Source organism: Anoplolepis gracilipes, chromosome 6 (assembly GCF_047496725.1).
Source record: "Anoplolepis gracilipes chromosome 6, ASM4749672v1, whole genome shotgun sequence".
In the NCBI taxonomy this organism is placed as follows: domain Eukaryota; kingdom Metazoa; phylum Arthropoda; class Insecta; order Hymenoptera; family Formicidae; genus Anoplolepis; species Anoplolepis gracilipes.
This window is the reverse complement of record NC_132975.1, coordinates 12,229,947-12,255,304: the sequence shown is the minus strand read 5'-3', so window position 1 is coordinate 12,255,304 and position 25,358 is coordinate 12,229,947. Positions and strand designations below refer to the sequence as shown.

At 34.1% G+C, this 25,358-nt stretch overlaps 3 protein-coding genes across 7 annotated transcripts; 1 reads left to right on the top strand and 2 right to left on the bottom strand.

Annotated features, from left to right (window-relative positions):
- Nucleotides 1–56: 56 nt before the first annotated feature.
- Nucleotides 57–2,339, top strand: Aqp (aquaporin). 2 transcript variants are annotated; one of them, XM_072894063.1, is made up of 5 exons: nucleotides 57–191; nucleotides 564–748; nucleotides 1,058–1,332; nucleotides 1,613–1,751; nucleotides 1,834–2,339. In XM_072894063.1, the coding sequence occupies exons 2-5, from the start codon at nucleotides 568–570 to the stop codon at nucleotides 2,034–2,036; spliced, it is 798 nt and encodes a 265-aa protein (XP_072750164.1). In that variant the 5' UTR covers nucleotides 57–191; nucleotides 564–567; the 3' UTR covers nucleotides 2,037–2,339. The 2 variants fall into 2 exon arrangements, with proteins under 2 accessions (XP_072750164.1, XP_072750163.1); XM_072894062.1 differs by lacking the exon at nucleotides 57–191 and having other exon boundaries at nucleotides 216–748.
- A 182-nt stretch (nucleotides 2,340–2,521) lies between these two features.
- On the bottom strand, nucleotides 2,522–9,684 carry LOC140666513 (1-phosphatidylinositol 4,5-bisphosphate phosphodiesterase). The gene is made up of 19 exons (XM_072893772.1): nucleotides 9,300–9,684; nucleotides 9,125–9,184; nucleotides 8,877–9,017; nucleotides 8,515–8,594; nucleotides 8,235–8,370; nucleotides 7,631–7,731; nucleotides 7,389–7,555; nucleotides 7,083–7,293; nucleotides 6,694–6,952; nucleotides 6,410–6,601; nucleotides 6,146–6,290; nucleotides 5,540–5,697; nucleotides 4,928–5,330; nucleotides 4,577–4,747; nucleotides 4,361–4,501; nucleotides 3,837–4,011; nucleotides 3,531–3,734; nucleotides 3,166–3,412; nucleotides 2,522–2,798 (listed from the first exon to the last, which is right to left on the bottom strand). Exons 1-19 carry the CDS (start codon nucleotides 9,468–9,470, stop codon nucleotides 2,730–2,732), a joined length of 3,231 nt encoding a protein of 1,076 aa, XP_072749873.1. The 5' UTR covers nucleotides 9,471–9,684; the 3' UTR covers nucleotides 2,522–2,729.
- A 199-nt stretch (nucleotides 9,685–9,883) lies between these two features.
- On the bottom strand, nucleotides 9,884–23,334 carry Ine (solute carrier family 6 member inebriated). Of its 4 annotated transcripts, none has more exons than XM_072893773.1 (12): nucleotides 22,868–23,334; nucleotides 20,067–20,903; nucleotides 16,521–16,708; nucleotides 13,752–13,886; nucleotides 13,221–13,446; nucleotides 12,802–13,069; nucleotides 12,499–12,727; nucleotides 12,148–12,260; nucleotides 11,698–11,838; nucleotides 11,409–11,609; nucleotides 10,889–11,065; nucleotides 9,884–10,626 (listed from the first exon to the last, which is right to left on the bottom strand). In XM_072893773.1, the coding sequence occupies exons 2-12, from the start codon at nucleotides 20,885–20,887 to the stop codon at nucleotides 10,456–10,458; spliced, it is 2,670 nt and encodes an 889-aa protein (XP_072749874.1). In that variant the 5' UTR covers nucleotides 20,888–20,903; nucleotides 22,868–23,334; the 3' UTR covers nucleotides 9,884–10,455. The 4 variants fall into 4 exon arrangements, with proteins under 4 accessions (XP_072749874.1, XP_072749876.1, XP_072749875.1 ...); XM_072893775.1 differs by lacking the exons at nucleotides 20,067–20,903; nucleotides 22,868–23,334 and adding exons at nucleotides 18,136–18,265; nucleotides 19,167–19,802 and having other exon boundaries at nucleotides 9,885–10,626; XM_072893774.1 differs by lacking the exons at nucleotides 20,067–20,903; nucleotides 22,868–23,334 and adding an exon at nucleotides 18,136–19,065 and having other exon boundaries at nucleotides 9,885–10,626.
- Nucleotides 23,335–25,358: the final 2,024 nt, after the last annotated feature.

The following is a 25,358-nucleotide window of genomic DNA, read 5'->3' as shown; positions in this document are numbered from 1 at the left end:
TTAGCTATAGCTATATTTAAAGCCGCGCGATATACCCGTGTAGATATATTCGGTACTCGTAGTTTTAAATAACCGCTACGCGGAACCTACTCTCAATGTGAATATTTCCTGCGTGAAGTATTTATGAAAACTGAAATAGTAGAAGCTGAAATAAAAAATAGCCAGCGTGATATTTGGTGAACTTATTTTTCGTAAGTTTTTACATTTTTAATTCATTCTTTCAATTAAAAATTAAAGAAGACTCTGTAGAATTCATAGATTAATTATATAATGCGCTTGTATGTGTGTGTTATCTTATGTTCCCTTTTATTATTAATATTCATAATTATATATATAGAAGATACATAATCGACAATTATTAATAACAATTTATTCGTTAATTTGTTTTGATAATTTATAATATAAGGATAGAAAAATATTGTGTTTCACGATATGTTTAATTACATAACACTGTATTGGAAACTATAGATCTTTATTGCATATAGAGTTATATCGGATGTGCTTTATTACGCTCAAACGTTTTCATAATGCCACACTTGTTTAAACGTCATGTACCTTAATAGGATAATGCCTGGATCAATAGAGTTGATAGTATCTACAGCGTATATTGGAGTTACGATTTGGATAGCATATTGGTTAAGACTTTATGCATTATTCTATCTTAATTCTTATCCCCTCACGAGGACTCTGGCCTTAGAATTTATAGCTACGGCAGAACTTTGTGGAGCATGTTTCGAACTTATTATAAGTAAGTTCGCGCGACAATAATTACTTTCTTTATATCAATATAAAGCCTCGCGACACTAAATAGGATTAATTTCTAGTAATCGATAAATTTGCGCATTTAAAAATGAAATTTAAACATTACTTTTAAGTTGCAATTATTATTTTATGTATTTATCTTTTATGTTGTACGTTAATATAATTATCTATTTTTATATTTGTGATTAAATTTTTTAGCATTAAAATTTTTTATTATACATCGCACTAGCAATTTATCTTATTTAAAAATGCCTTATTTTCCTTAAAAAAATGTTAAACTTATCTCTAAATATAGTTGCGGACAATTGGGGAGTATGGATGTACGCACTTTATTTGTTCTTATTAACGATTTGGTGGTCAATAAATTGGGATGAGGCTTCAGCGTGTCCTTACACACATATGGAGGATGTAATTGTAGGTAAAAAACCTTTGGGCATCGCTTTTCTGTCGATATGTGCAGAATTGGCCGGCGGTCTTATCATATTCAAATATATTCAAATGTTATGGGCGCTTCAACTTGTTTCTACGCACAAAAACAGAGCATATGGAGATTGCACTACTGATTTACAGGCAAGAATAATTGTATTTGATTCCACAGCAGCATTTAATTTGCATATAATGTGTTTTCTTATTAAGTAAATGTTAACTTTTATGTTATATATTTATAAAAAAAAAATATCACAAATTATATTTTAAAATAATAATATAAATTTATTTATATATTTATATTATAATTAAGTTTTACATTACACATAATTTACGGGTGGTATATTATATATTTGTTACATAAAATATATAGTATGTGGTTAATTTTATTATTAAACTGATGAAAATGTAACGCGATTTTTAGGTATCTGTTATAATTGGAGCATTTGTGGAATGCATTGCAACGTGCATATGTAGAGTGGTATCCCGTGTGTTGGGTGATTTAAATCCAAGGTTTAGTACGGCCATTGATGCTTTCGTGGGGACGGCTTTGGTTGTTGCAGGTTGGCGAATCAATACGTGTCTCACGATATAAAAATGTCAGTTTATTTTTATAATCTTTTCGATACATACGGTATGTTTTAGCTTTCAATTATACTGGTGGTTACTTCAATCCCGCTTTGGCGACTTCCCTAAAATACGGTTGTTTGGGAACCACCTCTACGGAGCATATGATAGTTTATTGGATTGGAGCGTGCATCGGATCTATCGCCTCTTTGCGCGTGTATCGTATGCCGTTTGTTCAAAACTACGTTCAATTGCAGGAGAGTACGGATATTGTATATTAGATGAAATTTATATATATATATATATATATATATATATATATATATATATATAAAAGGATTTTTAAAAAATTTTATAGATGCTCGATATTTATGACTATTATTTAATAACATATATTTCTTTGTTTTCCAATAACGTACAAAAAAAACTAACTGTGTACAAAATTACGTGCCAAACGATATAGTATTATACATTCCGATTGTGATTATCGTTAATAATTATAGAGCTACGCACAATCTTGGAAAATGAAATAAAAAATTTGCCTTAAGATTTTATTGTATATGAGCTGTATTAATAAATATTTAAAAAAATATACAATATATTGTTGAAAAGACGTTATTATCTTTGTGACTTCTTTTCAAAAATTATATATACATATTAACGAAATTAATATGTACATATAATTAAACAAGATTCATGGTGGAATAATTTAATAAAATATTTTTTGAACATATTTTTATTTTTTTGAGAAATATGTTGATCGATACATAGACATGAATAATTAATAAAATTTATAATAAATTACAAATTATAAGTATTTAAAAGTAATTAACATAATAATTATAGTCTATTTTATATGTATAAAAACCTAATTAATATAAAATTATAAGAAATATAAAAATACACACATGCTAAAATATATATAATATATACTATAACAATGATAATATGATGATTAAGAGATATTGAAAAAGTTATATATAAAGTTCCTTCTTAGGCGATAAATTGTATTCAATCGCTTCATTCTTGTACATCTCAATATTCTGCAAAACGATCAACAGATACGCATTATTTCAAAATTACATAATTTTATTAATAAAAATTATGCAATTTTTTATTTTTTTATAATTATTAAATTATTTACTATGTATTACTAATTATTTATTTTTTCTGTTCATAGAGGTGTTGGACAACAAAATAATATTTAATAATAATCGTGATTTATTTTCTATTTGCAATGTAAAACAGAATTAAATTTCAGAACATGCAACTATGTATAATTGAAAATGAAGAAAAAATTGAATACTAATATTTGTTTTTATAATTAAATTATAAGAAACTTGATATATTTTTTTATTAAAAAAGTTATCATATTTGTTACAGAGAATTTTTCTCTACGCAGAAACCTACCTCGTCAAGATCCTTGTCCAAATCTGTTACTTGTTTTTCATGTGTAACCTTTAGCTTCTCCTTTTCACGACCCTGTTTGATGTCCATGGTCTTTCTCTCTTCCATGAACTTCTTCGTGTTCTGTTGCTTCTTTTCACGAAGCCGTCTATCTTTGTCACCCTTCGTTTTCAAAGTCTTGTCGTTCATTACCTCCTTCGCCGTTTCTACAGATGCTTTCGCTTGATTGGTATTCATTTCCTTAGCGTCTCTGCAAAATCAACGTGTAATTTCGCATGAGACAAGACTGTGAGACCAAATCAGAATTTATATATCATTGCGAGCATGAATCAACGAGTATTTTATAATCAATTAAGGCGTGCACCAACTTGTCATGTTTCGCCTGCATCTGTTTAACTTGCGTGGCTTGCACGATCTCGATCAGTCTCTTTAATTCGTCACGAGAACCCTGTGTTTGATTTTTCAATAATTCCCATTCTTCCTTCCTTTGTTTCTCCATCATTGCGGACCATTGAGCTGTTTGTTCGCTTATAACTTTCTTCACATTAGCGTCTTGCGCCAAAGAATTTTTGCTAAAAGTATTAAATATATAAATTTCTCACACAAAATTTCCTTCTTTCTCTTGACAAAGAATTGTATTATTAATTAAGTAGAGAATGTCAATGTAAACGCACTCTTTTCCTTTAGTTAGCTTCTCGATGGCACTGCAATGATTCTTCTGCATGGTTTGTCTTTCCTTTATATGCTTTTTTTTCATGGCATCTAATTCTTTCTGATGCTTCTTGCCAGTTTTAAAACCTTTTTCTTTCTTTAAAAATTCTAGTGTAATAGGTTCCAATTTTAATTCCTCTGGAATTGTATAATAAAGACTGCACACGCTTGATATACGTTTAATAGCAATAAATAAATAGAACTTTTAATAATTTAATAATAACATAAATTAATATAATTTAATAATTAATTAATATATGTTAATAAGAGCCAGTCGATAATACATAAAAATGAACAGAAAATGTTTATCGAAATTAAAATGAATTTTTGGCTATTATCATGCGATTATGATTCATATTATTAATTTACGTTTGATATAATTTTTTTATTGTTCTTTTATCGTCCAATTTGATATCATTTTTCTTCCAAAATGATGTAAAAAAAAAAAGAGAAAATGCAATATCTTATATATGACTTCGACTTATACCCCTCTTTGCCTCCTCTTCTTTCTTCTTTTTAGCTTCAGCCTTGGCATCCGTCTGTTCTATTCCGAGTCCCTTCATCGTTTCGTTCTGCTTCTCGGCAGCCTTGTTGAAACCACCCGGATCCGACAAGGCGGCCATAAAATCTGAAATTGGAAGCGGGCTTGAGCGAAAGCGCCACGAGGAGTACTACTATTTTTGAATCGCGTTTCAAACGTTACCTTCAAATCCATCGGGGACATAAATCTTCAGTTCTATGTTGCAGAAGAGCATCGGCAACGCCATCGGGAAGTTTGCTTCAGTCTTTAAAGAGATGTGCCTGTAGCCAGCTTGAAGACCGTCCAAAGGTAAGATTCGTTGCCCAAGTAACTTGCCACTCTCTTCGTACACACCTGTGTAAAATAAAATATAAATATAAATTGAAAAATTTATACCCTGTTTATAAATGGTAATATTTATCTATTCGCAAGGTTTAAAAATGAATATTTTTATATTTAGGAGTTTGCTGAAATTTATATATTACTATTTATGATATATGTATATATAAATTAGAAGAAAAAAAATCTCAGTACCAAATCTGAGCACCGCCAAGTCTGGAAGCACGATCTTCCGAAATAAAAATGGTTCCTCGTTGTAGACCGGATTCAGACCATTCGCCGGTACCATTCGCGTCCTGAATTCCTTTTTAATTGTATCCGCTGGTAAACCGTACATATCAACTTCCACGTACGTGCCCACCTTCTTGTCCGACAAGAATTGCCCGGCTATGACTTGAACCGAACACTGCGCGGTGATAATACCGTCGACGTCCTCGGAAAAAGGATCGAAGCTTCGATCAGGTCTTCGCATAAAGTCTGGCTTCAGCAGGTAGCCCGTAGTTCCGTTGTACTCGAATTTTCCCTGATTGAGCTGCATCGGCAGATCCGGTGTTTGGAAATTCAAAGCTACCATCTGGCAGCCAGCGTTCCAGAAGACCTAGTAAATCGCAAGCGTATTGCATAAAAAAGTAATTATAAAATATGTAAAAAATTAATTAATTTTCTCCTGATTTATAGATAGATAGAGTAAAGAATAGCTTGTATGTACGTGACATTTGACGCAGCCTGTATATTGTTAGATAACGGAATACATGAGTAATAGTTCTACGGGGAATTTGAGCGGGTTTGTGTTATTATTGCAGTTACCTGGGGCATATAATTCGAGGAATCAGCCCTCGTGCCCTTTGGATATATTCGACTCATTTGCCGCTTGTTGTAATTAACGAACTCCACGGAGTGAGTTTTCAGATAGTTAAGAGCGGCAGTCTCGGAGAACGAAGACATATTATGATGTATATTCTTGCCTAGAACGTCAGGGTTGAGACATTAGTACATGTCGCGTACGTGATTCGTGCACACGTGTATACGCTCATTCATTTAACCCTTCTTAAGTCAGAATAAACGCTTTGCAATTTCGGTTAACTTGAAATATACTTTTGTATATAAAAATTGCAAAAAGAAATACCATAAGCTTTTTACGTGTTTTTAAATTTACATATTTATTAAAGGCTTTTCTTTTTATAGTTTCATAAAATTTTAGAATGCTTCCTAAAAAGGGTTAAAGACAGACAATATTTCAAAAGTGACACAACTGATGGGTTCTTGAAATGATTACAAATTTGTTAATTTGTTAACTATCCTGGTATAGTTAATTAGGGAAAAGTATAATATCTTTAAAATTAATATAGGATTATATATACTCTATTAAAGAGATAGGCGTAGAATTTTCTACCATATCGATATATCACGTACTCTCCGCCGCTTCAAAACTTTGAAACTTTATTGGTTGCGCGTAGTTTATCATCGAGGAAAGTAAAGGGTGAACCTGTGCAGTGCTGCTTGTGTATTGAGTTGCTTGTACCTCCTCGGTTCCGTCGCCTCCGGCAGCTTCGTTTTCCTACACGACAGCAAATATATCGAAGACAATTCCAGAAATTTTTTAATTTTCCAGGGAGAGAAAGAGAAAGAGCGACTTAGTTTTTGTTTCTCTAACAGTTCATTAATGTAATTAATGACCTTTGGCGGGTCGGGAGGTGGAGCAGCTACAGGCGCGCTGGCATCTTGTACATCTTCATCCTTGGCCTCGAATTGTCCGGCACGGAAGAGCTCGAGTTCGACTTTTTCCACTTCCGGTTTCAACCGCTTGTTCTTTATTAATATCTTGCATTTTAATTCACATGGTGGAGGAAGAGGACATCCTGGTTCGAGCTGGAAAAATATATTTACGAGGTATTAAATATTAATTTCTTAATTGATTTGTAAAAATAATCATTAAATATAAAGTTTTTTTTTTTACTTACTGGATAATCTTTCAGAGGCTCCTTCAGCAACAGATCGCCGAATATCTCGTCGCAATATTTTGCCAGTTTATATTGCTGCTTCAAGCAACAATGGTTCTCGAAGCTTAAAATCAAAGGGTATTCGGAAGTGACAAATGCAGTGTCCCTTATAGCATAGATCACATCCTTGAAGAGGATATCGGTGCACATAGCTTTGCCATGAGTTATGATGGGTTCTTCGTCTTCGCCCTTACCGTCCCAGCAGTCCAGTTCGACGCATCTAAGATGAAAATAAATAATAAATAAATCTTTTTTTATTATTCTATATATTTTTATATTATTTTATTATATAGCATTATTTTTTTGTCAATGTTATAATCATTTTCTCGTCGTTATATTACAAACATTACCTGCAACCAGCAAGCAAAACTTGTCGATACATCTCAACGGTGCTCTTGCCACCGATTTGGCGACCGCTGAGGTAAGTGTTGTGGCTTGAATTAATGTAATAATGCGAGAGCGGCTGGTCCATCTCCATCCATTCTTCTAATTTGTCTAGAAACACCGGCGCATTCTCATCTGACATTAAATACCGTATGAAGCCATCTTTTGTCAACTTTTCTGTGTGCAAAGTTAAATGAAAAATAGATTTTTTATTTTCGATATTAAAATTAATGGTGATAAAATAAAATTAAACTTGTGTCAGAAAAGCTCACTTTCCACTTTTATCTTCTCGTCCGTTTCATAGTCATTAATGATTTCTGTGCATCTCTTTTCAGTGTACAAAGGATACAAGATTTCGTTGAGTCGTGGATCCCTCTGTTTCGTGTTCATAAATTCTACGAGTTGCTGCAAACTTATAGTATCGACTTTTCCTTTTGTACTGTAAAGCGAAAATGATGAGCTTTGCTTCGTAACACGTGATATTGATAATTACCGCCTGATTGTAAGTACTTACATTGATTGAAAAAGTTCCTCGATATCATTTCTAGGACAAATCTTAAAGTACAAACTGTAAAACTTGTCGAACGTGAAAGCTTCAGGCTCTATTTTGTCATTCTAAAACGTAAAAGATTGCAGTTTATGAAATATATGATATTTTTAATTATAAAATTTAAATTATATTTAATTTTATTTTTAATTTAATTTAATTTTTATATTTTATACGTATATTTTATTTTTAATTTTATTGTTTTATTATATTTTGGTTAGTTATTTAAACATTTTAATATGATATCTCGCATAAAAAATCCTCTTTAATAATTCTTTTTAATAAACATAATATTTTTAAATACCAAATAACTCTATAAGAATAATAATTAAATAACGAGTAAATTTTATATGTATATATACGAGATATTTACAGAAAAATTTTACGAACTAATTTTTTACAAATATTATCTGAGAGTAAAACATTTTTATAGTTGAATTAATAAAGCAACACGTCAAGAAAGTCGTGTAATTAATTGAAGATATTTTGAATTTTTCCTAACTAAATTGTTGATCGCATTTAAACGTTAATTAAAAACTTTTCTTTCTAACTCTCGTATTTAATGACTTACCTTTCCATTGGGCAAACCCAATTCCGATAATCCTTGATAAACAAGTTTCTCGGTCTTTCCAGATGCAAAAGTCTTTGATATCACTTTCACAGGGACCTTTCCCTTTGGATCGATTTGGAAACTTAACCGCATCCAACTGGCAGATTTAATTAACGATCAGAGTTAGGTTTTATGTAATGATTAAAGGAAAAAAAAATAGTGTTAACACGTTAGACAAATATTTTATATTTATTATATTTTTACGAAGCTATATATTCGATTCGAATTAATAAATACATACTGCTTCATAAGCTGCGTCGTCGGACAAACGTTACACGCTTTTGTATTGTGCGTAATTAAACGCAAAGCAATCTGCCAATCCTAAATTAATTAATGACAAAACGGCATTAGAACATGGAGAATAAAATGTATCAACTATATTAGTTTAAAATATAAGTTTAAAATAAGCATAACTAAATAAAATAAAAACGTGTAATTAAATAGAGCATAATTAAATGCGAACATAATTTAGTCATGACTTTGAAACAGAAAATCAATAATATTGAAATCAACTATATTGAATATTTATTATAAATTTTTATAAAAGTTTATATTTACGCATATAAGTCTTAATCAATGCTTCTTAATTTTTTTGTTTATTACCTTAGCTATTTGTGCATTCGCACATACAATATGTTGATAATTAATGTTTGTATAATCTACTCCAGAACATATAGTTAAACTTTTTTCATCCAACTGCTCCAACGTTCCATGTTTACTTAACTTGTGGCATAATTTTGGCTCCTATAGACAGGCCAGGCCGTTCATTGTTATTCGATATAATGCAAATTATTATTTATTTACTATATTTTTTCAATTTTAAGATAATTATTTTTCTCTTTAAAATTTACCTTTGGTGTGCCTCCGTAACGAATGTCGCTTACTTGAGCCAATTCTATGACTTCCCCGTCCTATCGAAAAACCACGAGTAATTTATACGCGCACTCGTTTGTCGAAAAATAATAGTATAATATATATATATATATATATATATATATTTAAAAACGTTGTTAAAAACTAGGCTACCTTGCCATCGCTTTTCCAATAGATAAAGAACCCGTACTCGTCGACTTTGAATAGGCAATTCGGCTCGTATTCGGTCGTCTCTTTGTCCTCGAACCATCGATCGAATACGGCGCCCTTTATCAAGAGCTCCGGCACTTCGATGCGCCAATTAAATTCGAACTTCTTTGTCATGTCTCGGTAAGTTTAAGCGGAACGCTATTAAGGTAAACTTTGACGTGAGCTTGAGCTTGCCCAGCGCTCGAATGAGAGAGTTGTTACCGTGATACTCGTGTTCTAGAAACGCATAATGCAATTAGTTTATATCTAATTTACCGTATGAGGATTCAATGCGATCGAAACTCTGTGTAACGGAGATTCTAAACTTACATAAGCGCACCATTACGTCAAAATCCGCTCTCTCTCTATTGTATGGTTGCTTAATAATCAAATATGTATATGCAATGTGCGAATGAGTAAGGGAAAAGAGTAAATATAATATTTGAACGTGACATCAATAAATTTTGCTAAATACTTTATTTATCTTTAAAAGAGTTAAATCGAGAAAAATATATATTTTTTGACAATACATAATTTATTAAAATTATGATTAACAATGTTATACACGTGTATCAGTTGCAATATATACAGAAATATGATTCTACTTTAAATCATATTAGTGCTGGTCTATAATATCTATCACATGACGATATTTGTAAACTAATAAAATATTCTATGTATGATGACACACACACACACACACACACACACACACACACACACACACACACACACACACACACACACACACATCATAACATAGAATATTGTAATTTGTAATTTCAAAATCAAAAATAGCTTTGAGTAATTTCAAAATCATATCTATTACATAACGATGGCGCAAAAAGTAATAGTTTATATAATAAGTATAATAAGAAATTAGTAATAAAATTATAATTCTATCTGAATGACTTTTTTCGCAGGTAATTACTATTCTTTGTAACAAACTATAAATAATGGAATGTTAATTGCCACGCGACAGCTGGTATTTTATTGATTTGTAATGAAAATAAAGTGAACGACATCTTTAGTTGAATAATTATTCCTCAAAACAATTTCAATTTGTAGATATGAATTAATTATAATTATGGAAATTTCATTGCTCTTATGCATTATGTTATCACATCTGAGGCTTCAGTAGATAATGCGAATTTAATTGTATAGAAGTATTCTCGTCTGTTTGAGGTTCCTTGAGTATGTCCTCCTCCAAATTGTGCATAGGCTCCATACAGTATTCCTGACCGCAAACTTTGCACGCTTCGAAATGCGGCTTGATGGAATTCTTGAGTCTCTGCAAATAACGTTATCAGTTTCTTTGTACAGTACAAAATGCAATCACTTTAATTTTTATATACCGGTATATTTTATCAGATATTATTCTGTATTTATAAGATGTAAGTTTCGTAATATTAGATTTCAAAATAAGTTGATTAAATTCTACAAAAAAATTGATCGGTTTGTCTATAAATGATCAAATTCTATGAAGAATTTAATCATCTTAAGGTAAACTGATCTTGTGGTTACCCAACAATGTACAGCAAAATTCGACGTACCTCGGCGAATGTGACACCATCCGCTCGGACGAATACGTAAACGGCAAAAGCGGGAATGCAAATTAAGGAGAGAGACGCGATGCCCCATCCGATCGCCTCTGCCCACCATGGATATGTATAGTCACCGTTGTGGTAGGTCGGAGGCTCGTAATCGATTAAGCTGAACACCCATACAGCCTAAGGAGGTAAGATAATTATGAAAATAACGCCGGCCGCGTTTTAAAGATTAGATGCCGACTGCCGAGCGCAAGGAAACACGGAACAGGGATTAAAAGTGGGTAATTATCCATGTGATCATTATTTCCGAGAAAAAACAAAGCACTTTACGTTTCTCTCAAGATATCAATTGCTCGAATAATTGCTCGTCTTTAATCCCAGTTCCGCATTTCGTCGCATTCTACTCGATGCAATCATTTGTCTTGAATATTGCCTTTTATTCAGACACATAATTTCGATTCTACTTGAAAACGAGAAACTTTTTATAATATTTCAAAATATATTCATCGATACCCCTGCATACCATTATGAGTAGAGGTGCAGCGAGGAACCAACAGAACCGAAAGTACATCGAGGGCAAGTGTCCGGTCATTTCTTTAACGTTGTTGCACAGTCGTCGTACGCCGTAAAGCCAAGAAATAGCAATTACCTCGAAGAACGCCAAGAACATAATTGACATCGACGCGGCGTAGTGATCTATCAGTTGGAAGAAATAAATACCACCCTGAGGCAGTCGAGAAATTCACTTAGTAAAAGATAAACAACTAGGTCGCGTTATAAAAATTGAATCATTTCGATGCGCGTGATTCTACCTGTGTGATATTCGGCAATCCGAATAAGAACGAGATGACGCATATGAGAAGAACCAGCACTTCGTGACAGAGAAGATGACGTTTCATCCAATTTGGGAAACCGTCTTGGATCGACGTAACGACCACTTCAACAACAGCAAACTGAAATGCCGAAGTTTACGTAACATCCATTAAAATATTGCAAAAGATAAATAATTTTACGAGCTCTAAAAAAATAGAAAGTTTTGTAAAAATATATATTTTGCATCTCTGTTAACCGCGATTGAGCAAAACTCTGAGATTTAATTTTAAATTTTTTATTTGTCAACACATTAATGTTATTTGTACTTTCACGCATTTGTGTGAGAATAGAATTTGACTATAATGATCGAATTTATTTGTTGATTAAGTTATATAATGTATGCGTGTCTTGATAGGAAATGTGTTTTCTGATACACATTCGATACTTACTTGACTGTTCAACGAAAGGCAGACCAGCATGAAGAAAAATAGTACAGCCCAGAATTGAGAAGCTGGCATCTTGCCTAGCGCTTGCGGATAGATGACGAAGACTAGACCAGGTCCTTGAACGGAAATTATGATTTATCTATAAAATGTCAGGCAGAGAATTAATCTGACGAAGCAAAGTGGCGGAGAAAAAAATATAAAAAAATATATATTATAAAATATATTATAAAATATATTATAAAAATATATATAAATTTTTGTAAGAGAATTATTAATGTGTAACATATTGTATAATGTGACATATACTTTTTTACATTTAAAGCGTGATGCAAACTTTTAATTCTATATACGTACCGTCAGTCAGGACATCTTCGACGGACATGTTTTGCTCCAGCGCTATATTGCCGATCGTGGCGAAAGAAAATATTCCGACTATCAAACTGCTGAAGGCGTTTATCAGCGAAACAGCGATGGTATCTACCAAGACCGTGTTGTGAAATCTGTTGTAACTCGCAAAACATATCATCGATCCGAAGGCGATACCTACAGAATTGAAGACTTGTGCTGCAGCGTTTATCCAAACCTATAAATATAATTAATAATAACAGTATAATATTTTTTTCTTTTTTCACAAAAAATGAATTATTTTTTCAGCACCTTGGCGTCGCCGAGCAATTCCCAGCGTGGATGGAAAAAGAATTGCAGACCTTTCGCGGCGCCTTCCAGAGTGAGAGAACGCGTGAGAAAGACGATGATCAGGAGGAAAGGTAACGTTGCTGTGATATATCTCACACGCGCTGATGACTTAATTGATTTCCAAATCGAAAAATATACTATTATCCATGCTGTTATCAAACACGCCACAAGTTCCCATCTCAAGATCCCTGGCTCTTCGATGCCGCTACTAATTTGCAGGACTTTCTGGCTAAATAGAAAAGTAACTATTTTTTCAGATATTTCGATACTACGTACCATGTGTATTTTATAGAATTTTTTATAAGATATGTTAATCATACAAATTTTATTTTATTAATTCTTTTTAGAAATAATACGAATTAATAAGTTTTGGAAAGTACTCGAAGAAATCCTCGGACGGTGTCCTTGTCGAATTCGGTCGAGTTCGATTATCGATGAGGCCATAACTGGGCAACCAACAGCGCGGCGAATTCCACGAGTTGTCACAACGTGACCACGGCTGATCCGCCCGGAATGCCGCAAAGAAATAATAAATTGCGTAGGCTATTATCACATTATGGTAGGTCGACATTAGAAACGATATCACGACCGACGACAAACCAGCTCCTGCAGAGGTAGAAAAATATATCATAGAAAATAGCATGAAAGAGACACATACATGTACTTTTCTCTTTCTAATTAAAATATATATTTTTCGAAGCTCGAATTTTAAAATTAAGAATTTAAATTACTTACATTTGCAAAAAAAAAAAAAAATAAAATCTGATATAATTTCTCCTCTAATTATAGTTTTCAAATTAAACCGTGTGTTTCAAGTTAGCGCGTTTTAACGATAAAAATGAGCGCACAAAAGTTTTCAACGACCATCGGACTTTATCGACAATCTATCATTCGATGACTTATTCGTTTACCTTTCAATAACGGGCATACTTGACCCAGAGCGCCGATTGGGCCGCGACGAGTAAACTGTCCAATGCTGAGTTCCATGTATAACAATGGTACTCCGCATACTACGAGTATTAAAAAGTAAGGCACGAGGAACACACCTGAAATGTAATGTAATCGATGTAAACAACATTTATCATCATTTGATATTAAAGTTACATAATTTCCTGTTTAAACATGGAGAGCTCTTTTTCTTTGAGTATAAAAAAATTGATCCAGTTTACACAAGACACACGTGGGTTTGCCAAACGTTTAGCTAAACACGGTTACGCGCGTGCACGTAATGGCACTTCGACGTTAATCATAATGTGGGCAGTGACAAGGTCACTGGATGTAACTCTTTATTCGCAATAAACGACGATCGTAGTGTCGTGGATTATGACTTAATTCGAGCATTTAGTCAGCGCATGGATGTGATGATTAAATCAGCTGTTGACAAGTTTTCTTCAATTATCAAACTCGCCGGTTCATTTACTATCTCACTAATCGTATTTTTTATTTCTTTAGCGGATGTAATAGCTTTGACTTCGCGCTGCTTTTATGTGAGATAAAACAGATTTTGTTCATACAGGTTTTTTTATAAGCGCACGCAATCATACATGCGTAATTTGCTTCGTACATTTCGGGAAGATGCAAATTAATCCCCACTCGGCAAAATGCTATATCGTACGCATAAATCACACGACGTTATCCGATCTGTTTCCTCGTCGCTTCAATCTAGCCGAACAACGTGCGGATGACAGTTTTCATTTAGTTTAACCGACGATACAAATAATATATTTGCGATTATACTTCAAATAAATTCTCGCCAGATATATTAAACGAGGATGCGCGCGGAGATAACAATCGGCCGATTTTACGTGACGTATCAATGGAGATTGCAGGCGATTTAATTTCTGGCGAAAATCCAATCGCGTCGAATTACAAGGCGGATAATGACACACATTCGCATTAATGTTGTTACAGTTATTTTCAACAATGTCGTCTTTATCACGAAAATGCAATTTGGCGTTGCGGCACAATGAATATCGAAGTATGCATCTCGTGCAAGTAGAGTCATATTATTTCCTCTGATTTTCCGGTCTCCTGTTTAATATATGATTTCGCAAAATTACATACTCACAAATACACCTATATTTTTATTTTACAGCAAGCCTGTGTGTTATTTGTACAATAAATTAACTTGCGTATGTATGACTGTTGAAATTACAAAGTAGTTTCTGGCTTATCATATATGAGGAGATTATGCATTATATACAAAGTTGCTATCAAATAAAGCTGCTTCCAGTTGCACGTTTGTCTACAAATAAAAGTAACTTTAAGAGAGATATACATATATACTTTATATAGTTAAATTTATTTATTTATTTAAGTTCCAAAAATATATTAATTTTATTTTCAATAAATATTTTTGAACACTTTATATCATTATTTTGTAATCATGACACACATACAGAGAATTAATTAAAATGAAAATAAGAAATTTAATCTAAAATTAAAAATTTTTGAATAATATAAGCAAGTAAATTGTTTTTAAATATTCGCTGACAGAAACTGCACGTGTTTTGACACACAATGGATGCGCGTGATTGATAAAAACTGGGTAGATAGCTGGTTTATGCTTTTGACAGGAATCGTTAATCGTTGTTTGATCGATTTTTCATTGTTTTCTAATTTTCTCACGCGTAGATTCCAATCGACGTTATTCGACTGAAACGATGAATCGTTTAAATCATGTAAATCGGATCGCGAGCTGGTTTTCCGGTTCTTCAATTTAAACCTGCAGTACGGCAAAGTGATTCCCGGCCGATTATTTCCACCGGTGTCATTGAAATCATTTACCATGCTCGGCGGAGTAGCCACGTTCCGGCAAGGTCATGTATCAAGTTCCGCGAGCGAATTGCGCTACGCATCCGGACTCCGGATGCTTCCAGACTTTGAAAATTGCCGGCAACACGATACATGCTCACGTTGCAGGGATTACAAGAGTGCTCGCTCTTGCCCTGAATCCGAAACTCGGCTTACGCAAGATGTCACGATTTTTTCACCAGATCTGCCTTAATTCGATCTTCCGCGACATGGTATAATCTTTCCCTCACTTAGAGCATGCACTTTTCATTCAATAATGATACTCTTATCGCAACTGGCTATTCAACATTGTAACAATTCAAGTGTTACGATTCTTACGTTTCAACGTTTCACGCTGTTTCGTTTCTGAAACAGCGACGAAGTATCGAAAGAATAGATTATTGACGCTTCTAATTGTAAAAGGATAAAAATAGAACGTGTTTCATGGCTTAAGCTAATCCATAACGTGATTTTGATGCTCGTAAAAATTAGAGGACGATACCTCGGAGTGTTGCTTCGTCAGCTGTTTTGCCACTGACGTATTTCACGACGCGCAAAATAACCGCGTACTTCTTATCACAGTCTTGCTAATCGCGGCAACACGTTCTGACTGCGCCGTCTGCTTACTTAATTTTTACAAATTCATTTTTTTCACCATAATCTTATGTATGTACATATATACATATATACATATATATATATATATATATATATATATATATATATATATATAGATAACACATCTGTATCAATCTTTATTTTTTTCTTCTCTATTTTTTCTCTTTCTCATGTCATAGGATTTTTAATTTTATAAAATCGAATGCAAAATTTATATTATGATTACGCGCAACTTACGATTAATAAATTAATATTATCGCGAGACTCACCGCCGCCACTTTTGTAGCATAGATAAGGAAATCTCCAGACATTGCCGAGGCCAACAGAGTAGCCTATGCAGGCCAACACAAATTGTACTTTGTTCTCCCAATGGGGCCTCCTGGGTTGTCGATAATCACCAGAATCGTTTGCATCCCCGTCATCATAGCTGGCACATGTAGAAAGATCGTCCTCGAAACTGCAAAAATGCGACGTACAAACCTTTATATTACAAATGCAGCGAAGCAAGAACGAAAGACATTCATGGCGCAGAATATGAAAGAAAAATTGAGAGAACCTCCGGAAAAATGTTACGAGAGCCAAATTTATTACGTTATGAGATATGACGTTTTAGCGAAAGAGAAAATAGCATAACAAGCATTTTATGAAATATTTCGTTGAGCGAATAATTGTAATTCCTGTAAGATATAGCGAAGGTAACACTACGCCGCCAAATTCCTTTGAAATAACCAATATATAAATTGACGGATGTTGCCAGTGCGTTATCGACTTTTTTTTAACTATTTGACGACCACTTTGCGCCTCTATAGAAACTATTTGATGCATTGTGAATTTTAATTGACGGAAAATCATACATGAGTCGATCACACGTCAATCGTATTACGCGTGAACGTGCTGGCGCAACTTGCATGATACGCATTCGCGAACAGTCCAATAGCAACTATTAAATATTCATCGTTATTATTTATACATATATAGAATACGATGTATACGTAGTAGTCATCGATTATCATGATACCGTCGATTAACGATGACAGCGGTTGTATATTACGCGAGATTATGGATTGTCAATTACAAACTGATTCGGTCGCGTTTACGGAGGGGGAAGGGAGGAAAAACCTGATGCAGATAAATCCATCTATATCACAATAAAGTATCATCGCGAAATATGAAATCAATCTTGTACGTTGTTACGTAAGAATCGCGATCGGGCAGGAATTTTAATGCGTTTATCGCATAAATTCATACTTTACGGTGTGGTGAGCGCAGAAATGGTGTCAGGCCACGGGCGGGCAGAGGGGGGCAGGAAAGGGTGGTCGACAATGCTGAAAGATATACGCGACGCACCTGTGTACATTCCCGTTCGTTTCACAACGGAAAACTAATATACCGCGGATACGATAATGCACGCCGTTACTCGGTGTCACACTACATTTTAAAGAAAAAAAAAAAATAAAACGAAGGAAAATGCACGACACACGTGGCAGCCCAAACAATAACGAAGGCAAGCGTCGAGTGTGACGATAGTCTTTATCTCTTATCTATTATCGCGTGCTCGTATATAATTTTAATTATCTCTTTCTAGTTCGATTATTCGAATCAAAATACGCGAATTTACGTTTAACATTCTCTAGCTCTATTTTATTTGATTAATAACGTTAACTAACGTTAACGATGTGATCCAGGGTCTTTTTCACGTGCTCGGTTAAAAAACGAGACGTGACGAGATCTAAATGTAGGACGACGATTACGGATCGTTTCAAACGCCGTCCCGTTTCAATGGAAGAAGCGGGACGGAGTTACAACAATATGTCGTACCACACGAACACAAAGACACTTGTTACAACGACACGGTCTTACATTGTACATCTATTATCCACTTACGTCTGTGAAACGATATGCCGGAATTGCAGTCCCTGGATAACGAGACCTGCCGGCTTCGCGTCGAGCTTAGACGTGTAACGCATCTCTCGTCACGTAGAATTCGCCGCAGCCCTCGACGAGGTATGAGATTCTAATCAGGGTAATCGAAATCGGGTCTAATTTAGGCGAGTTCAATTTTCGATAATTTGCACCACACGAACAGAGATGATTTTCGCGTGTACGTGCGCAGCAGCGAGATGTATTTGTGAACTCGAGAATTATAACGAAAATTATACCGACTTCGATCGCCGGTTCTAATTTACTTTAGAACGAGCCTATCGTGCAGAAATGTCGATTAGAGCTATCCGTGGTAAACTGAGAGCCAATTTCATCGACATCGTTAATTAACTAACTTGACCCTTGCTCCTTTCCAGATCATAGCCCTGGCCATAATGCAGGTATGCATAGCGAGGAAATTCGATCAGCTATGATTAATATTAATTAATAGTGTAATTGATCTTAAAATTGTTTGTTTAAGATAATCTGATATAAAAAAAATTGAGTAAAAGTTTTAAAATCGATTTAGTTTGATATTTTAGCTCGTTACTGAGCCAATTTAATCTTGTTTACACAAATGCCACTTAACTTTTACATAAATTGATCTAAGAGGATTTATATCCTAAAAAAACATAAATGAAATTTATTTCCATTTATTTCGTCTTTGATTAATGTTTCTTTAATCTTTGTTAATGTTCTTTTAGTTTATTTCATTCTATTCTATTTTTATTTCTTTACTAATATTACTCGTATTAAAGTCTATGATCTAGAAAAGAACAGAAAGTATTATCATTGCATCATTATTTATTGTTAGTTATCGATGCAATTGACCTTCAATGATATGACGAAATTTTGTAACGTTATTATTTGCGTTGAATACTGCATTAACGCCACAAATTCACTCAAGATTTAATTAACATGTATTAAACAAAAAATTTTGTTTTGCGTTAATCTTATTTCGTAGGTAATCACTAGATAATCGCTAGAAATATTACCCTGCTCGCGTGAATCGCTGTCGATCTTTTCTACTGAAAATTCGAGATACATCTTCATTTTTATATGTCGTGCGTGTATGCTAATTTATTTAGAACGTTTACACCAAATATTAACTCGCACGTGAGAGAAACATATGGCGGATACACGTAATTTCGTATACATTTCCACTCAATCGTGACTGTGATAATGATACGTTTTTAGTGTGAAAATGAAAAAAAAATAAATAAATAATTTAAATACAGTTTTGACGAGACAAAAAAGACTCAAAACGCGACGACCGTCGACTACTTCATTTCTTTATCAATTTTTAAGATAAGACAGTATCTCGATGATTTACTGATATTCAAAAGTAGTACAAGTGTTACATTTAAAATTCAAGAATGGCACAGGTGTTACATGCGTGTCAAAATGCGTACGCCATTTATTTTTCTCGTAATAAATTTCATCTTGACCTAGTATTATTTTTGTCCCGCGAGTTCATTAACACTGTGCAAATAGAATAACTGGAATTATTTGCGTCCTCCGTATATAATTATATAATTTAACAATTATATAAGCCTATAATTATATCTCTTATTATCTACTTATCTTAGGAATGTAATATTTTTCTTTCAAAAAATGAAAGGGAGAATTCAACGCGAGATTAAAAGCAGTGATATGAAAATTAATCCAACACACCTGTCTTATTCTTCATCGAACTTTAACGTTTAATTAAAATAAAACGTTACGAAGCAAGAATGTAGATTGATCGCAGTAAAGATTTTGTCGGTCACTTTCAGAGCGTGCGAAAACAGACTCATGTTCAAGCGGTCACGCGTGCGCGCGATCACGTGTAAAGCGTGATTCACGTTTTGCTTCTTCGAAAGCGCACACGATCGTAGGTAATGTGTCTCACTTACGGCGGCGGATGTACCACGTTAAGCAGCTCCGACGGCGAAGTGGGAACTCTACGTATTGTCAGCTTCCTGCCGTCGGAAGAGCCCAGGCCGATCGACGCCAGGGACTTGATCGAGATCGTGTCGGGAAACGAGCGGGGAACTTGATGACTCCCGTTGGACTCGGCGTACAGGATGGAGGCCCAGGTGGGCGATGACTGATGACAGCAGGAACAGCGCTGCTGGCTCTCGTCCATGACGACGTTGGAGATCCTCGGTGAACGCGCGTTAAGGCAATGATGATGTCGCACCAGGTACGACTGATCGATGCTCCTGAGGCTCAGTCCACCGGGACTCTGCGGGATTCCGTTGTCGCGACCGGAACTCGACCCGGACTCGGTTCGGTCGATCATCAGCGGCCGAGATCGTGGCCACCGATGATTACGACTGTTGTTCCGAACCACGTTCTCGGAACTGTCATCGCGACTCGGGGTCGTCTTTCTCACGTGGTCCCCTTCTGCCGTAGGCGCGACGACGATCTTACGTACGGCGGAATTCAACAAGTGACCTCTCTCCTCCGAGGACCACTCCGCGGGTTCGTTCTCGGAGTGTCTCTGACGGCCGCCGATCCTGGTCACGTTGGGTTCCGCGTCGTCGGACGTGACGTCCTCCTCTTCCGGCATCGCGTTCATTTTGCGCACGTAGTTGGCGATTTGCTTGTCACCGCGGAACTTATTGTAGATGACATTGCCGTGCCTCGGCAGGACGGGTTTGCCGCTGTCGCACGGTTCGTCACTGACGTTACCGCTGACGCCGTTGTCGTTGCTGCCTCTCTCAGTGTTCATGATCGCATGACGACCTCTGTAGACAGAGAAAGAGAAATATTGGATGGAGGGGGAAAGAATACTTTATTAGTATCTTAGACTAATAGAGGGAGAGGGAGAGAGAGCGTAATTATAGATAATATAGAATCTCTTTACTTTTTTGTTTAAACTGTATGCTTGCACACATATTCTACTTTAATACTTTATATTAAAAATTCATTGCTAGACTTTATCAAAATATTGGATAAATATTAATTCAAATCTCTTGTATAGAAATGCTCAGGCAACGCAAAAATATAGATCTCAAAGTCGTTGATTTGTCCAGTGCATAATTACATTCTGTTCTTTCAAAGATGCAGATATAAAAGAGAAAAATCCGGAACCGATTAATTTATCATTTATCAAGTTTTTTCAAAGGAAAAATTAACTTCAGAGTTATCACAGAGTTTGCAGCCGAAAAAACGCTCAATGTGAATCTAGGACACCAGAAACTTTATATAAATGGACCACAGAGAGAAATGTCGGTGTTCGAGCGGGTTTCCGTCGATTTTATCGAGAAGGTGATAGTGGGCGGCGAGGCGCGATAGAATACTTGTGGGATTTAAACGAAAAGAATGCGCGCACTGTTAGGTATTAAATAGACCTATCAAAGCATCACATTTCGTTTCAGAGTTTGCAATTAATGATTCCCGCGAAACGTCGATTAAATATTCCGCGAATGTTATTTCAACATTTTCGAGATGAGATATTAAATTTAAATCGCGCGAGAACACATACATACCTGCTATTGTTCGCAATCCGTTTACCGATAGAAGCAACTTTGAATAGCAAAGAGATACTATATCTCTGCGATATAGTATCCATTTGATTAACATAAATTGTCAGATATATTAGGCAGCATCCTGCGATAAATTTCAATTTGAAAATCGTACGAATTAATAATTTAAATTATTACCCGAGAAATGATTCACTGCCGCTTGTAAAACTCAAATCGCCTGTGAAACATAAAATATTTACATGCAAATATTTTTTATTTCATCTCTCTCTCTCTCTCTCACATACACACATTAAATGTGAAAGAAGTGAAACGTTTATACATTGTCATTCAAAAATTGATTTTTTTAAAGATATCGCAAGATTTAAAATCAGAGAACGTATTAAGATTTTTAAACTTTGAAAAGAGCTTTTGTCTTTTGGCTTATTTAAATTTCAAGTTTAAAGTTTTTTTTTTACCTTTTTTATTATCTAATTCCCTCTATTTGACAAAATAAAATTAATTTTATATTTTCTTTTTTTATTAGCTCAAATAGCTCAACTTTGCTAAGATAACTTTCTTAAAGTAAAAAAAGATTACCTGACTCAACTATACAAATAGTTAATGTACAAATAGGTCTATCGCGTTGCGCGATTCTTTACAGCTTTTCTGATAGTTAGAGATCACGTCATCGCAGATATGTACGACTATCAATCCAATATTTGTTACAAAATTCCTACGCTTAACAGTGTTTGCACACGTTTTACAATGTTCAAACAATTTCCATACAATTTGTTATTTCGACTAATCGCTATGTGAAATATATTGCACATATATTTTTTAAATTAATATTTAATTTTAAGCTTTAATTTTCAAAGTTTTTCTTACAGAGCATCAACAAATGATGTCTTGACAACGCTACTAGAAAAATACTTACAATAGTCATAACAATCAATAACTTTTGATAGATACACATACATCGAACGTTAACTTTTACGCACAAGTCATGACTGCACCGGGGTATCTAAGAGGTCAAGCGAATATCAATTCGTTCTGTGTATGAAACATTTTCAAAGACTCAGCATTATTGCGCAAGCATTACAGAAAGCATTTGTTCTTTCGATTAACGAGGAAAATCAGGACTGCTCGATTGATCGATCAGAATGCGCGCGCTTTTCGGAGTACGTCGTCGCGGGTAAACGTCACATTGAGTGACACTTCCATGCGCGTCACGTGTCATGCATTACCTGTCAGATTGCAGTATGCCTTGAGTAGATCGGGCGCGTCCCAACGAACCGAGCAAAAACTCATCTGTATCATTCGAGTGATAACAACACTGATACACATATAAAAATACACATATACATATATGTACACGTGTACTTTATCGTCTACAGTACGTAATAGTAAATAGTTCGCGTATTGTTATTTATGCACTTTCACTCTTTTCTCTCTTCTTCTCTTCCTTCTTCTCTCTCTTTCTTTCTCCGAGCGAGCGCGAGATCATCTTCGGACTGTGAAACATCGACGACAACCGTCGTGAGCCCACGTTTCACGACGATCCAGATTTGTGCGTGCGCCGTGATCACCCGCAAATCGTAACGCACACGCACGAGCACACATACACTTATGATATCGCACACTGCGATGTCAGCGCCGTCACACTTGTGGTATTCGTGACGCGTGTATAGTGTTGAGAGAAAAAGAGAGAGACTCTAAGCTTGAAATGTACGACTCGTACAACTCGATCGGTTCTGGCGGGGACCAGTAATAACCTCTTCTGGATGCATGTCCACTTCTCTTGTGTGGCCAGCGCATCGATGAGTATTTAGCGAGTCGAGTAGGAGAAGATATCAATGTACGCTCAATCATATGATTATAGAGAAAGATAAATGTGTAGACCAAAAATGATAGATAGATTAGAAATTTATTCAGATTGTGAGATTTTTGTGAAGGAATAATAAGAAATTTTGGATATATATCGATGAAACAAAATGTACAAAAGTCATATAACATAATAGTAAATGATAATATGTATTAATGATCTCATCGATCGATTAAGAAAAAAATAAATAGAGAGATTTCAGATTAATTAACCGTGCAATGTGCGAATATCCCTAACAGCACACATGTTCAAAAGATGTTTACAAGAGAGAATGTTAAAACATGTTTTAATATCCTATGGATCTTTTATAAACATCATTTGACATGTGTGCTGTTAGGAGTTAGCTATTGATAAAAAGCGGAATTTAAACCAAGTGAATAAATATCATTAATGAATCGTTACTGACAATTAATAATTTTGTTAAAAATGTTACAAAAATTTTCTAAAAAAATTTTTTAAATTAATAATTTAGTTGTTTGCGCTCATTAATTGATATTTGTTTAATCGGAATTTGACCTAAATCGAATTTAAATATGTAAAGTTATCTCGTTTATCTTTTTTACATAAATTAATAACAATTAATATTTCAAGAGATTGCACTTAATTCCACGTTACAATTGAGATTGTGCAAACTCGCGATATATGAGGTTCTGCTCTTGAGAATGATATCATATCACTATACCAACATGACCGACCAATTTTTAATGTAAATGATTGATAGTCCCTCGCATTTTTCTCTCTCAGTAGAAGGTCGCTTTTAAACCCGTTCTAAAACAATTGTCTATCCATAGTTAAACGTTATCGCACTTTGTTTATCTTTTTAAATCTCATAGAAAATATATAGTAAAAAAGATTTATAGATTTTATAGAAAGAGTATAGAATAGAAAGGCAATGGTTTTTATCTAAAGTTTTCTAATAAATGCCGATTAAGCAATATAATCAAATGACGTAACAATTTAATTATAATGGGTAGAACTTTCTTCTCCCAAGATATTTACCTCACAACCTTGAAACCACTACTGAATAGTGATTGTAAACTAGTCTTTTCTTGAATATAGGCAACAAGTGAAACGCTGCCGTTCGCCTGTCAAATGGCAACAGTATCTACTGCAGTGCTTTAAGTTTCTGCAGAAAGCAAACACAGAGATCCATGTCTATCGTTTATTTTAATATAAAAATCCATTTCTCTCATTTATCTAATCGCGTTTTTATTTCCGCATGAAGAAAGAGAGAGAAAGAGAGAGAAAGAGAGAGAAAGAAATTGCTTTATCCTAATCTTTATTTTATTTTCTATTTTTTTATTTTATTCGAATTTTTTATAGGTTTTATAACTAAAAAGTGCTATAACAAAAAAGAAAAACATTTTTAAACACATCTACAAAGTTGTAAAAATTATTACATTAAAACAAATAATCTCCAATAAATTTTTTTAATTAAAATATTTTTTAATACACGAAAGTATAAAAAAAGATATAAAATATATCAGAATATTCGAAAAAGATGTAAAATATATTAGAATAAAGAAAAGAAAGTTTCTATCGACAAAAAGTAAAAATATGAAATTTTCAATTTTAGCCTAAATGAAAACTTATGTTTGATTTCTAATTATCACACATTTTTCTATACAATAATTTTGTAAAATAAAAATTACAATTTATTTATAATGACAATATATTACAGCAATGTTAAAAAAAATAAATAAAATTGTGTACAATCTTCATTATTATATTCATATAATAATCTTTTTAAATCCAAACTTTCCGAAAACTTACAAGCTACATTAGTTACAGGAATATGTGTAAAAACGGAAAATCATGGGGTATTATTTTCATTATGTCTGATGACTCAACTG